Here is a 15,000-nt window from a genome sequence, read left to right on the forward strand (position 1 = left end):
GAATATTTTTTGGCCGCCATTTATGCATTCGGTCTATCCAGTTCACTGAAGCATGCTACAGTCCCAGGAGTAAATGATTAGATTTCGTTTCCAAAAAGCGTCCGACTTATTCGCTTGAGGTGGTTTAAGTATACCCAAGGGAGACGGGACCTCCGGCTTACAGTCGTTATCCGAGAAGACTCTAGAGTCTAACCATTGGCAGATGGCGTTGCAAAGGCAGCACTCCTCCTGAGTGTTGGTCCGGCCGGACTTGAACTCACGACCTCCCGCGTAACAGCCCGGTGCTCAACCAAATGAGCCAAACGGTCTTGATTATTCGGAAGTGAAGTTTGGAAGTGCAGTGTAACAACTTCGTCGCCCCATTGGTGAAATATGTTTAGAAGGGAAAACGAAACGGCCCTACAATTTCCCTAGGGTTCTGCTTTTGAAATTCCATCCTCTGCTTATAGATTATTATGAAAATTTCATCTTTTTGTAAATTGCCTCAAGGAAAAATCGATCGCACAAAAAAACGCAATTTTCCCAAGGTAAACTTTACTTTTATCGAAGAAAACTACCCCGCGTAACCCCGCCTAGAACGGCAGTGTTCACTGGAACATGCATCAACGCCACAACACGACGGATTCAAACGAGTAAGAAAAAGGTGTATTCACTGGCCTCGTAAGAGCTTTTTTACTTCATGGCTCATTTATCTTTCCTTTTCTAATAAGGGCGTGGCAATGTGGATCCGTGAGCATTTGACGAGAACCTTTTAGCGGTTTCCAACCCGGCATTCCAATTATACCAATCTAATTCCTCGAGGTAATAATAGCGACACGATTACGCGACTTTATATCCATATGACGTTTTTTTTAAAATGACACACCTTTCACTTGTTACAATAAGCTCATCATAACTAGCGCCAGCCCAGCAACATGAGGTTACTATCCGTACGGGAAGATCCACATAACTCAGACATCTCCCAGTGTCGGGATCATACCGAATTATCTGAGGTTCAACAACAACATAATAACTTGGTTGCATTCCAAAAAGAGAAGGTTTTTTTAAACATGCTACTTAATGATATCACACAAGATGACACGGCCCTGCGCTGATGTTAGCTTGGGACCAAGCTCTTTGGGTGGAGGGGGTTGCTAACATAACAGGGGAACAGCGAGCGCCACTGTTTTCCAAAAAATGGTCTTTTTGCCGTAAGAAATATATTTTCTGAGCAAAAGGTCATCGCAATTAAGGACGAAAACTAAGCAGTTGCAACGATGCCTAATGCAATTCAGGCCGTATAATCATGTTGCACTTGGCATATTTTACCTTCGAAATGTGAGTCTATAGAAAAATATGAAAAATCGACTGAAAGTAGAAAACAAGAAATGAAACAGTGCTAGGCATATTTGGTGTCAAGACAGAACTCTGACAGTTTATCAAAATAACTAAAATCAAATCGTTCCGCCACATCACGCCGCATGAGTGTCTAACCGACACTATTCTCACAGGGAAAGTGGAGAACAAAAGGGGCACAGGTTAGGCAATGGACAGACAACATCAAAGACTGGACCGGAGAGACTCTGACGCAGTGCTGTCACCTCTACCATGACAGCGACCGGCCTAGACCTGAACACAGGGAGGGTACCAAAGCTAGGCAAGGTGAGGCTAACATTTCTCACGCAAAAAAAGCTATCAAGCCGTCTCTAAGCTGATCACTTCCGACTTCGAGTTTGCTTTTGTATCATGTAAGAGGTGAAAGTATGATGGAGGATGGCTGTGATGATCCTTAGCTTCGAGAATTGTTTTTTTTTTTTAAGGCAATTCAAATACACGAGTGGCACACATACCGTATAAGTAGAACAAAAGGGATGGCCATGAGTGTTGACCGCTAAATTTGTGACCTCACAGCCACCTTCAACCGACTCACGCATGCGTACTAAAGAACAATAGCACAACCTATCGTGCTACGGACCCCCTTGCCCTAACAACAATCATAGAAACAATTACCTGGCACACAAAGCAGATCTTAAGCCATAGTGGTATTACTTCTCCTTTAGGCAATAAACAGACTTACTTTCCATCCGTTGTAAATAGCAACCCATAACATTCCCTCAACATCGATAGTCATTCCATCAGGATGCTGAAAGCACAAGACCACACACAAGTACAAAGTCATGTTTGCAGAGAAACTTCGCTATCGCAAAAGGTTAATGCTCCAAACATCTGTTCACGAATCTTTCTTACGGTGGTTGATTTACTTTTATCAACCTTCGTTTTAAGCAAACTTTTACAGAAGCAAAAATGTTCATTCCACGTTCTGAAGACAACATACGCAAAAATATGGTCAACTATAATGTAACAATTTAGTTCGACTGGAATCGAAAATGAAGGAAATGTCAAACAGGCTACAAAGATCAAGACTAGGCAGCCTATGCTGAACAGCGACGAGGGACTTGAACTTCCAAAGATCTATGATGCTGTACTCCCATAAAAGACCAAACTGAATAAATGATTACAGACCTTAGTGCTGTGAACCACTCCCATTCAAACAGATCGATGAAGGCTGAGCAATTCTGCCGAAATCTCTCGATTCCAATCACGCTAAAATTATTACATGTACGTTCTACTCATATTTTTTTCTGGACATGGCACACTTGTTTGAAGAGAGTTTTATTTCAAGTTTATTCTCCCTCTTAACAGCCAGGAGCCATAAAGTATGACCGCTTTAAATTAATCACACAGCAAAGAAAAGCCATCGTCGGCTTCTTTCTACACCTGTCTGCAAGGCTGAAAGGACGAATCAAGAAAAAAAATATTGGTACCTTCAAAAAACACTGTTTAAGTCCTTCTCTGACTAATGGTTAAATTAATTTTGTCCTTGTAGTCCCCAATTTAACTCTATCACTCTATCATGGACAACTGCAAGTTCCTTTGTTTACTTGGGTTTCTTAACGCTGCTGAGTTTACAGTGTATTTCAAATGTTACTTAAATATAAATAAACACTGTGCGGCCCCACAAGCTTCTATGATATCGCCAGGCCCCTGCCCAGATGTTCATTGCACGGATAACTTTATCGAGGAGATACACTGTAAGTCACTATCCAGAGTATAAAAATTATATACTTCCGGGTAAACTTTGGCCAAAACTTTCTTGCAAACCTTTTAACAAGATGTGCTTCAACGAGCGTGCATATTTACACTTACGAGGGCAAAATACTCAAATTTTGGCAGAGATTGAAACTGACGCACAGTGACTTATCCACCGGATAGAGCGGTTTTCAATAGAGTGTCGAAAGTAATTAGCGAATTACTTTGGTTTTGCATTACCTCACTCAGTGATTGGTTCAAAATTCTCGCGCCACTTTTTCAACCAATCAGAAGTTAAACCAAAACCAATCGTGGCTTGCGCGTGCACATTTTCCCGCGCTTTGTGCCGGCTACGTGTAATTACTTCGAGTTTTCATTGGTTTACTGGATTGTCTCCGCCCTTTTTGATTGGCCAAAGTAATTACTTTGGTTTTGGTTTTACGACACTCATTTGAAAACCGCTCAAAACGTATCCGGCCATTGAACTGGGGCCTGACCAATAAAACGAATGTATCTTCATTGGAGGTTCTCTTTCCTGAGCGGTGTCATGCATAAGCAGTGCGGACACACTCAGCTATGAAGGAATGTAAGGTTTTTGCCTCAGATATCATTTAGTTTTGGAAAGGGTTTACAGCCAGAACTGGGAGGCGGTTTGGAGGCAAAACCCTACAATATGAGGACCATACCCCGATGGCAGGATCAACGTTGATAACTGTTCTCCTGTTGAAAAGAGCTCCACTTGTTTCGTCATAATCAAACGCGTCTATTTTTCTGCGGAAAAACGTGCAAAATTAGCGAGAAGGTAACATACAAATAATTTTCCATATATTTTTAATTAAATTGTTATTATTAGTTGTCATATACAATAGGATTGGTCCTCACTGAGTAGCATTTACAACCTACAGGGTTCCAATCACATTGAATAAAGCTTTTTTTGCCTTCTTCCTTCTTTAGTGTATCCTGGGGCCAAGGAAATGGGAAGCAGATGGGAAGGAAAGCAAGAAGAAAGGGTACAGTGAGTCGGTTTGGCCCTTCCCCCCACAAACTGGCTCACGGAAATGCATTTCAGCAGATTTACCTATCAGCAGTATCCACATGATAGAATATTCTCTTGCCTGTATCCCAAGCAATACCATTCGATATCGAGATCTGGGAAAAAAACCATGGACCTGACCGTGAAAACAAATATTCTTTCAAATCTAAATAGGATGCGAGTCACACGACACTTATCTCTCAGGGTTTCGGTTAAAATTTTGAAGCAGTTACATTTGTACCAACTGGGTGCCATAAAACCTAAAAGATTAAAGTAATTACTTGGACTAATCACAACAGAGAAAAGACAAAAATTCAATGGCATAACACTAAGCATTTAATAAATGCACATGTTAATAAGCACGGGGAAACATGCTTGCCTCTGACTAGTACTGGTTGTAAATTTGCTTCAGAGGGAAATGTTGTTAACCCATTTACACATAAAGGGCCTCTAGTTGATGAGTAAAATCATCTGGTGTAGAGTAAAATCTATGTCGCTGTCCTACACTGTACACCAAAGCAAAAATTTTGTGCATTTACTTTTGACACCTAAATTATAGAAAAAAAACCTCTGCACTTTCCAACACTGGTTACCTTATCCACATGGCTTTGAACCTTGTAATCATAATTTAATGAATACTGAAAATATAACAAAGAGATACATTTCAGTTATTCACATTCACATGTAACCTTGACCATTTTAAGATAAGGTTCAAGTACAATAAACATGTATGAGCAATACAAGATCTTCAAAATCTGTAAAGCAATACTAACCAATGATCCTTGATGTGGTACAACCTTGGTGGGAATTGGTTCTGGGCCCATGGAGCCTACAAATTAAAAAAAGCAGAGAAAACAGCCTACTCTAAATAATACTGCAGTTATGAGAAGGATGTGAGGCTGTTACCTGGCGATGGGTGAATCAAATATGAAATAACACTAACTGATCATTTGAAACTAATGAAACAAATGATTATAATCATCTGGAAGTTGCATGATTCCCACTTGGGTCCACACAGAATGTAGGTTCTTGGCCAGTTATATTCATGACAGCAAAAACAATAATATGTTTTCGTATGTTGCTGATGAACAAATCTTTATTTTCTCACTCCTCTTCTCAGAGCATTGTGGCAAGATGCTGAATATGGTATCAGTATGGTAGCAGTAATTTCCAGCACCATCATTTTACCCAACAGGGGCACTGAAAAGTGTGTTCATCTACCTGCCCAGAAGCGCCCAGCCTGAAAATAAAAATTGATGTTACATAATATCACTTAAAATCACTCGTTGTTATGCAAAATAAATTAACTGACGTAACAAAGAGAATAATTATCATTACTAACTGGGTCACATTTTCCATCATTGAAACGATTTCCTGGTTTGTCACCTGAAAGTAGTCAACACAAAGTCATGTCATGAAAAACAAAGACACTCTAATCATGTGAATAAAAAAGCGAACAGTACAGGATTTAAACCTTTAAATTACAGCCAGCAATGACGAACAAAATTATACTAAAACCATTATGAAGGTAAGAAAAGATACCAAAACAAATTAAGCAGCACAATTCCATACGGTAGGTCACAAACTAACCATCGATTGAGGCTACTATTTCTTGCTTCCCTGTCTTAAAACAAAAACAAAAACAGGAATTATTGATGAGCAACTTAATTTGAAAGTGTATTGCAATTGTCTCTGAATAATTAACACACTTCAGATTTGCCTAGATACGTCCCTGAAAAAGGAAGTTAATATAAGTAGTCACATTAATTAGCAGATCTACCTCTTGCTAATCTTATTTATCACGTCAAAAAAGCCACTTCGTAAAACAACAAGAATTGGTCAACACCTGATTATAGGCACTATTGTGGCATTCAGGTGAAAACTCATTTGGTCAAATCTCAAGGTTGCACTTCCCTTTTTTGGTTATTTATTTGCTAGAGCAGATTGAAGTTTGATGATGATGATGTGGAATTGCTACAGTGTACGTGTACATGTATATCCACCCACCCATACACTCACAAAGGACAGCCACAACACCAGGAACTCCATCCCTTACTGTTCTTGAATAGTGTGTGGGCTTTTTTATGTACAGTATATGAAATGGTGACAATGGAACCCACTGGAAACTCGGAAAAATCCGAGCCCCAGATGAGATTTGAACCCACGACCATCCGTGATCTAGTTGGATGCTCTAACCACTGAGCTACTAGAGACACTATGGTGAGCAAGGTCGAAATGAGGGTCTTTGACTCAAGCTGCATCACGCAGCTACAGAGTCAAATAATGGCAGCATAGCTCATAACTGCATCACGCAGTCATATTAAAGCCTATCTATGATGCGGCCAACCAACCACCCAAGTGAGCAAATGTGAGAATTATATACACAGTAAACGACAATGACAATGGAACCCACTGGGGCTCTTCTGACTTTTCCGAGTTTCCAGTGGGTTCCATTGTCACCATTTTATTTACTGTGTATATCATTCTCACATTTGCTCACTTGGGTGGTTGGTTGGCCGCATCGTAGATATGCTTTAATGTGACTGCATGATGCAGTTATGAGCTATGCAGCCGTTATTTGACTCTGTAGCTGCGATTAATATTAAAGAAAAGTAAACTGTCAATTTCTTCCTGTGTTCACACTTTCCTTTCTCTTTGAAAAGGTAACTGCCATCTATGCACAATAACAAACCTCTAAGTCCAGGAAAATAAAATCTCTTTTTGCTGCTACAACTAATGATCCACCCTTTTTTCTTGGGACAGCTTCAAGAAAAAACAACTAACATAAGACCGAAGCATCTCAGCAACGGACATGATCAGTATAAGAACCAGCATTTGAATATAGTAGTAGTAGTAACTAGTAGTAGTGGTAGTAGGTCCTCAGTGTTGAAAGAATTAGAGAAGTGGATTAAAGTCCTTTCTTTTGATGTTGGAACAGTATTCTTACAAAAGACAACCTTATCAGGAACAGCTAGGATTTTGAGGAAAGTGCTTGACACTTACATTATGGAAAGAAGTTCTGTGGGACCCTTGGCTGTTAGTTATGGCCCGCTCTCACAGGATAACAATAAGGCATTACATCAGCTTGTGACCAATAACACTACTTAATAACCGAGAGTGAAGTTGTTACAGCAAAATCTCAAACTGAGGCCTGCCTTGCCGTGCTGATCAAGCGATAGCAAGGTCACTACAGCTAGGCCGAAGTTTGAGATTTTAGATTATATGTGAGATTAGATTATAAGTGAGGTGCACATATACACCTTATTCCAAAATGGCCACAGTGTCAGTGTTCTTTTGTTTGATTGCAAGTTGGCCCTTTTGGCCTTGTTCAAGGTCAAATAAGGGTATTCTTTTGAATTTTACGTTTGAAAGTGAGGCCAAAAGGGCCAATTTGCAAGGAAACAAAAGAATACTAAAATGGCAGCCATTTTGGAATTAGGTGTATACTGCACAAAGACATAAATATTTACATGTGAGACAGGTTATATGTGAGAAGAAATTACCTGAAATTACATGAAGGCAAAAAGGAAACTACATGTACTTCTGTGCTATACTATGCACAGAAAGAAAAAAAAAACCCTGAATCATCCTGTGTATTGGATTAGCATTTTTTAAAGTAGATCCAATACAATTGCTAGCAATCTGTGATCACAACCCTTAAAAATTTCATATCTTCAATAAAATTCAAAATTTCAACAAACCCATCTGTGACATTTATGCTAATGAAGTTCATTGTCTGATCAAGTAAACTTTATTCGTTCAAAATGTATCGTGCATTGGGTTTAGGGTTCCTTCTGTTGTGGTCACATGACTTCGACAAATATGGCCAACGTCCATTAACTGAGAGTGTTCACCAATAAACCATGTATGGCCTACGGGTAGTCTATTGCTGTTTTACAACCTGAGAAAGGGCCCATGGAAGTTTACATAGTAACTGGGCCTGCAGTTAAGAAGAACCCCTTTAAGTGGTCCCACTGATGACTAAAGGTTATTATAAAATAATTGGGTATAGTACACACACTCTCATTGGTCAATAGCTGTGTTTAGATGAAAGTATGGAAACACGGCTGTGACATCACACGAATCTTGATTGGTTATGTATTGTCACATGCGCGTTTTGATTGGCTGGTAGGAAATATGAGCGTGTATCAAGAGAATATGTTTCAATCAAGAAGTAGAAACCAGCATTTTCCTTCATTTGTTGGGGAAGTTGGGAGAATTCTTGACAGTTATGCAAACCCTTGACTGCGCCTCAGGTTTGCATAACTCTCTTGAATTCTCCTAGCTCCCCCTCGTGTTTAGATGAGGCTATGGAAACACGGAAAATGTCCTCTATTGCTTAAAATAGTGTGGCATTAAACTGACTAAATTCTGTAAGTCTCACTCTCAGGAGAGAAAGATTTCTAAGTGGACCAAGATGTTGTTAAAGGGGGCATGGCTTTTGAGTGTACGTACATGTACTGTTACAGTAACTTTCGTTAATAAACACTTAAACACATCATCAGAAGCAGGCATCTCATTTATTAATGGAAACAGAGAGGCTGTTACATTATCATAAAGAAAGATCAGTTTCAAAAGCAAGGTTGACAGAGATGCCTTCAAAGTGGCTTAATACAGTACTAGTTACAGTAACTACAACACATTAAATTAAGTCCATAAGCCCCAACCCTTCCCCCTCAACCAGAGCTTTGTACAAGGGGTCATCAGGGTTTCAGGGTTAACTTCCACACTGCCAAACTTCCACTGACACTTCCACACTTCAACTCGATGTAAACTCGATGTAACAATTACTTGTGAGTAAATTTCTCGCATTTGCATTCCTTTGTGATGACGAATTCTGTGCTCTTCTACCCGAAGTAAAAGCCATTTTTTAATTATCATTACAATATAAATTGTATGGAAATGCTTTGGATAGTGTGAATAAAGAATTAAAGTGATTTGAATTGAGTGCTAGGCACTGGGCAAGTTGATCATTTTGTGTATAATTATGACTTTGTCCTGTTGTTTTTCTTTATCCCCTTTCTTTGCTCCTTTGGCCCCTTTTGTCTTCCCATGCACCTTCAGTATAATGCTATCAGCTAAAGTAGCCTACCTCAAATAATCTAAGCACGGCTTTCAAGTTCTTGTTTAAAGAACAGTCCTATCCTCTCTATCTACTTTCTTTTTACAAAAAATGACAAATTCCTAGGTACAACCCTAAACCCTAAACCCTTAGCCCTAACTCCCAAACTTCCTTCCACACTTCCACACCTCAACTCAATGTCAATTCGATGCAATAATTATTTTTTATGTGTTTAGGGTTATGTTTAACTTCCACACTGCCAAACTTCCACACTTCCACACTGCCAAACTTCCACACGTCCACACTTCAACTTGATGTGAACTCTATGTAATTTGATTATTTGTGAGTAAATTTCTCGCATTTGCATTCCTTTGTGATGACGCGTTCTGTGCTCTTTAACCCAAAGTAAAAGTCTTAAAAAACTCCCTGACAACCACTCATAGGGTTTGTAGCCATGTGTAATTAGCAAAAGAAACAAGAATAAAAAAATTAATAAGCCTTACCTGCTCCTACCGGTCCATCAAAATTGTATTTTTCATCCTGAAAATACTTTTAGTAAGTAAATAAGCAGCGACAAGTTATTTTAAACGAAGCCTTCTAAAGCTCCCTCAGGATCTAAATACAAAATTGAAAATTGAAAAGAACCAGTGAAACATGCAGTACATTTTTGTACTTTTAAAATTGAAAGGAAAGCGTGTTTTTGCAAATTCCCAAGCCCCCAGCTGACCTCCTTGGCAAATGCCCAACCCTGGGGAAGCAAAAGTGAAAAAATCCCCACGGAGTATTAAGCGGCCATTAAACATAACATGATGACTAAAGTTCAAGTTCTCATCAACAGACACCCCCAGTATCTCTATAGCTATGTCATGTTTGAAGGAAGTCTCAATCACTGTTGCAATGTGTACTTTCTCATGCTTATGGCTACTGATCAGCATTTGACTTTCCCTGAGGGTGTAAACTGCAGGGTGCAGGATAGGGTTGCAGGTCATTCTTTAACCATGGCTGAAACAACCCAATCCCTTGCTAATCCTAACATTAGGCCGAAACACCCTCCAAGATATTCTTTGAGAGATGCCCAGCGCTCAGACTAGATTCAATAAACACAGGTCACATTCCACAGGTCACTCATTGCAGGTCATTGTTTTACCTTTTTGAAAGTAACCCAAAACCCTCAATTTGGCTAACCCTAGGCCTAAAAACCAACCTTAGGCCTAGGCTTAGCTCAGTTGGTTGAGCACCGGGCTGCCATGCTCAGGGTCTTTAAATAACTGAGGAGAAAGTGCTGCCTTTGTAATTACATCCGCAAATGGTTAGACTTTCAAGTCTTCTCGGATAAGGATGATAAGCCGGAGGTCCCATCTCACAAATAACTTCCATGTTCATTAGTTCCCTGTGGGACGTTAAAGAACCCACACACTATTCGAGAAGAGTAGGGGATGAAGTTCCCGGTGTTGTGGCTGTTCTCTGTGTGTACATGTATGTGGGTGGGTGGGTATAGCAGGTCCACATCAGCTGAATAGTTGCCAAAACTTCAACCTGCTTAAACAAATAAATAACAAACAAACAAAATTGAGGGTTTTGGTTACTTTCCAAAACGTGAAACAATGACCTGCAACGAGTGACCTGTGGACTGTGACCTGTGTTTTAGACCCGCCGGATTCAATCGGTTGTGCATGCAATCACGTTAACAATGCAATTTTTCTTGGTGCAATAACAGACCAAACGGTCGACTCTACTGGAGATTTTAGCAGTTTCGATTCGAAGCAATAAAAAATGATTGCGTGACACTGCACGAAAGCTTACCTGAGCAATCAATTTATGACAGCGCAACCAACGTAGAACTGAACATACCTTACCTTTCCCGTTATTGGATCAAGCAGATGAACGCTCTGCCCAAATATGTCCACCCATATTAACCTTCGAGTGCTTTCGTCCCAATGAGGTCCCTCTCCAAGTTGTGCACATCTCTCTTTCACAACAGAAATCTCACAGGCAACGGCCGCCATTTTGAAAGTCATTTTGAAAGTCAAAGTCAAAAGGTTTTTGGGTAATAGTCCAGCTGCTGACTCCACTGTTAAGGGGCTCAAACCGGTTTCCACACTTGAAAGAAACATTCTCATATAGAAGGATTGACACTACAACATTTTATCACTTAACAGCAATGTTATGGTACCATGTCAAACACCAATTATTGCTTAACAAGATGCAGTCATTTTTGTGACGCAAAACGTTACCGTGGCAACAGGAAAGCCCTGTAATAACACCCCATATTTTGGCTTTAGCTGCTCATATCTCAAAAACGAACTCGGTGACCCCCATTTTTATTTCTGAAATGTAATCAACATGCCAGAATAAAACGTTCTGCAAAGTTTAAAAAAATTATGTGGAGCAGATTCAGAGCCACCTTAAATAGTTGAAAATTTAAGATAGCTCTGAATCTACTCCACGGAATTCTTTTAAACTTTGCAGAGAGTTTAACCTTGGCTTGCTGATTACTTTTGTGCGATAAAAAATTTGGGTCACGGAGTTCGTTTTTCAGATATGAGCAACTAAAGCTAAAATAGAGGGTGTTTTTGCAAGGCTTTCTTATTACCATGGTAACTTGTTATGTCACAAAAATGACTGCATCTTGTTAAGCAATAATTGATGTTTTACATGGCACCATAATATTGCTGTTACGTGATAAAGTATTGCAGTGTCAATCCTTTTAATAACAAGGTCTCCCTAAAAGTGTTGAAACTGGTTTGAGCCACCTCGAATTTCAAGAGAACTTGTTAGTAGAAGGATTGACACTACAACGCTTTATTACGTAACAGCAATGTTATGGTACCATGTGAACATCAATTATTGCTGAACAAGATGCAGTCATTTTTGTGACGTAACAAGTTACCATGGCAACAAGAAAGCCTTGCAAAAACACCCTATATTTTGGCTTGGGTTACTCATATCTGAAAAATAAACTCATCTTTTTATTGCACAAAAGTGATCAGCAGGCCAAGATGAAACTCTCTGCAAAGTTTAAAAAACTCTGTGTAGCGGATTCAGAGCCACCTGAGCTGATTGAAAATTTGTAATGCACATGTCGACAAATTACCAATGTGGCTTCTGCATGGAAACGAGGCTTAGACTAATCATGGCTATTTTAGAGAGTTTTCTAAACGTAATTTGTTATTTTTCTCGCTCGTTAACAAAAGGCTACCTTCGATATTACAAAAGAGTGACAAGTGGCTGATCACGTGACCATTTTTTTAAAAATGAGAAACGACATTTGTTAACAGTGTTGTTACACAGAATTCTAGCTAAATATCCGAAGAAATGTTTTATTGTAACGCATTTCCTTTGTCTTGTTATAGAGTTACTTTAACACACTGCAACAGACTTCACATCGGATAAAGTGCATATAGGGTTCAACATGAAATCTAGGCTGACACAAACTTCACATTTCTAGAGCCTGTCTAGAATGTCCCATCTTCTTTGCGCTCTCGTTGTACTCTTGAGGGAATCCTGCTTGTATACGTCCCAAGTAATGTCTACACGGTTGCGGATTGCAGTTGTCTGTTAATAAATGGTCTGAATACCGCATCAATGTACTCTTGGAATGTGTCTGCTGTTTCAGGCAACAGCATCTCAATGGCTACTGCTCCATTGCCGGAGGAGTACTTCATCAAACACTGGCTGTTGATTGACCTCAGTGACATGAAGACGTTCTAGACACTTCACTAAGTCGGCCTTTTGACCTCCCCTGAGTTGATAATTTTGTGCAAGTGCAGGTGGTCATGGTTGATTCTCAAACTTACAAAAATTCATCAAGATTTCCCTCCCTACATTTGCAAGCAGAGTAGAGCCGAGAAAAAAGTGCACAGTCATTCTTTAATGCCAAGACCTGGGACTCTTCCTTTGTCATGGACTTCTTGTTTGAGTTGCTGAACAGAGACAGATCGTTCTTCTTGATAGTGTCTTTGACAGGCCTGGATCTATCAATTAGCCTTTCTTGCACACTTATCATACTATGACTTTCCAACTTGGGGGATAATCCTTACTGTTTCTACAACTTCACTGCTCATGACATCTTTAGTGTACACAGCAATCAGTTCCTTCCCTCGTCCTCTCACCTTGCCATCAACATCAAATGTCGATACCGCATGGAGTGGAGATGAAGTGTTGGCCTCACCGTCGCAGAAAAAACAAGTTTCATTTGAGGGTCTTGGCTGAACAGATGACGGTGACCTTCGTGTCTTTACAGACCTTTCTTTCCTTGATTCTCTCCTTTTTCTCCTTTCTTCTTGCACGTTCTAATTTGGTATTGCTCAAGTGATCCCTGCAGCTCTTATGCCATAAAGCTTTGTTTTTGCAAGGGACGCTTTCAGCCCTGACCCATAATCAAGTTGATAATTGACAATAACAATAATAATATTTCATACACTTATAAAGCGCACTAATAAAAGCTCTAAGGCACTTTACAACTAATACAAAGTAGAAACTTAAAAAAAAATTAAAGACACAGTTGAATCAGATAAAAGCCAAAAAGAGTCAATCAGGACAAAAATGAATTCTAAAAAGATATGCATAAACACTTGTGGCTCGCTTGATGTGCCCTAGAAGGCTATTCCATAGCTTCGGGGAACAAACTGAAAAGGCTCGATCGCCATATGACTTTAAATTAGACGGAGGAATCAGAGGTCGGTAGAACAAAGCAGCAAAGGGCCAACTGCGTCCAAAAGCGATCACACGGGCCGAAATCCCGGGATGACTCGTTTGGTAAGACGGTCCAGCGCCATCTCTAGAGATACTGCATTTTTCTCTCTTTTTCAAACATTCCGTCAGCTCATGCGCAAATGTTTTGGCCCTCCGATACCTACCATACCAAAAAAAGACGCTGGTTTTTACAAGGAGTTGACATTTCATTTGATTGTACAGGCAAAAGCGTAGATGTACGAACCGTGGGAGTCTGGTGTCCTTGAGACAGAGGTGAGAGAGGGTTTCGTGCAGACTGCGTCGCCTAAAATGCTTTGTTGCAAAGCTGGTGGGTCACGAGTGAAATTGTCTCTCTGGCCTTTCTGCGGACGAATTCCAGGACATACCGATACAATTTGGGCAAGTTTTGAGAGCTAAAAACGTGAATGGATGCGGTATTTTGCTGGTAGAACTGGGTGGCATTTATAAAAAAAATCCATGAAATGAGAATCGGGGTCTTCCCTTGTCACGGAATGGCAGAATTACCCAGAATTCTTTTAGGAAGAAGGAACGAGGCAACTTGAGAAGCACGAGACAGGACCTCATCAAATGGCTGAAGAGCGACCGGAGGAAAAAGTGAGAAGAAATTTTCTAGCCAGATACTAAGGACTACTGAGCCCTGGTGTGTGCTGTCAATGTAGACTTTTGATTTCTGAACACGTTTTTGTTATAGAAAATTCGCGACAAAGTAGTGCTTTTTTCGCTGTTATTCTTGTAGCAAAGGCTGGCGTTTCGTCAGTTGTTCTTGTCAAAAGAACGGTATAATGTAACTAAGAGAATACTGAGATTTACATTTGCATATTACGAAAGGCAAACTCCATATGATCTCTATGCAATAAGCGCATTCAACATTTCTTCATATTAATACTATAAAAGTCTGCTTTTGAAGGACTTTACTTCTGCTGCATATAAAAAAAAACCGAGTTTTCTCTTCGGTCTTCTCAGTTCTCATGATGTTCGCGGAAATTACATTCTGTTTCTCAATAAACCTAGAACAACCAGTTATGGTCTTAATTCTCTTTCTTACTTCAGTATCGGCCAAGTTATGGAATGCGCTACCTGGTTTTATCCGTACTGAATGAGTTAACAGGTTTTAAAATGA

The 15,000-nt window shown here is 39.8% G+C and overlaps 1 protein-coding gene across 1 annotated transcript in view; it reads right to left on the bottom strand.

Moving 5' to 3' along the window:
* LOC138049199 (regucalcin-like) overlaps positions 1-11,203 on the bottom strand; it is a 12,061-nt gene extending 858 nt beyond the window's left edge. Inside the window, exons 1-12 of the mRNA XM_068895374.1 lie at positions 11,021-11,203; positions 9,668-9,704; positions 6,795-6,865; positions 5,693-5,726; positions 5,445-5,488; positions 5,324-5,342; positions 4,876-4,931; positions 4,696-4,740; positions 4,148-4,218; positions 3,756-3,840; positions 2,057-2,122; positions 866-987 (exon numbers count right to left, since the gene is read on the bottom strand). Coding sequence (XP_068751475.1) covers positions 866-987; positions 2,057-2,122; positions 3,756-3,840; positions 4,148-4,218; positions 4,696-4,740; positions 4,876-4,931; positions 5,324-5,342; positions 5,445-5,488; positions 5,693-5,726; positions 6,795-6,865; positions 9,668-9,704; positions 11,021-11,182 — 812 coding nt within the window. The 5' untranslated portion in view covers positions 11,183-11,203. The remainder of the gene's footprint in view (positions 1-865; positions 988-2,056; positions 2,123-3,755; positions 3,841-4,147; positions 4,219-4,695; positions 4,741-4,875; positions 4,932-5,323; positions 5,343-5,444; positions 5,489-5,692; positions 5,727-6,794; positions 6,866-9,667; positions 9,705-11,020) is intronic.
* Positions 11,204-15,000: the final 3,797 nt, after the last annotated feature.

This window comes from Montipora capricornis, chromosome 5 (genome assembly GCF_036669925.1).
Source record: "Montipora capricornis isolate CH-2021 chromosome 5, ASM3666992v2, whole genome shotgun sequence".
In the NCBI taxonomy this organism is placed as follows: domain Eukaryota; kingdom Metazoa; phylum Cnidaria; class Anthozoa; order Scleractinia; family Acroporidae; genus Montipora; species Montipora capricornis.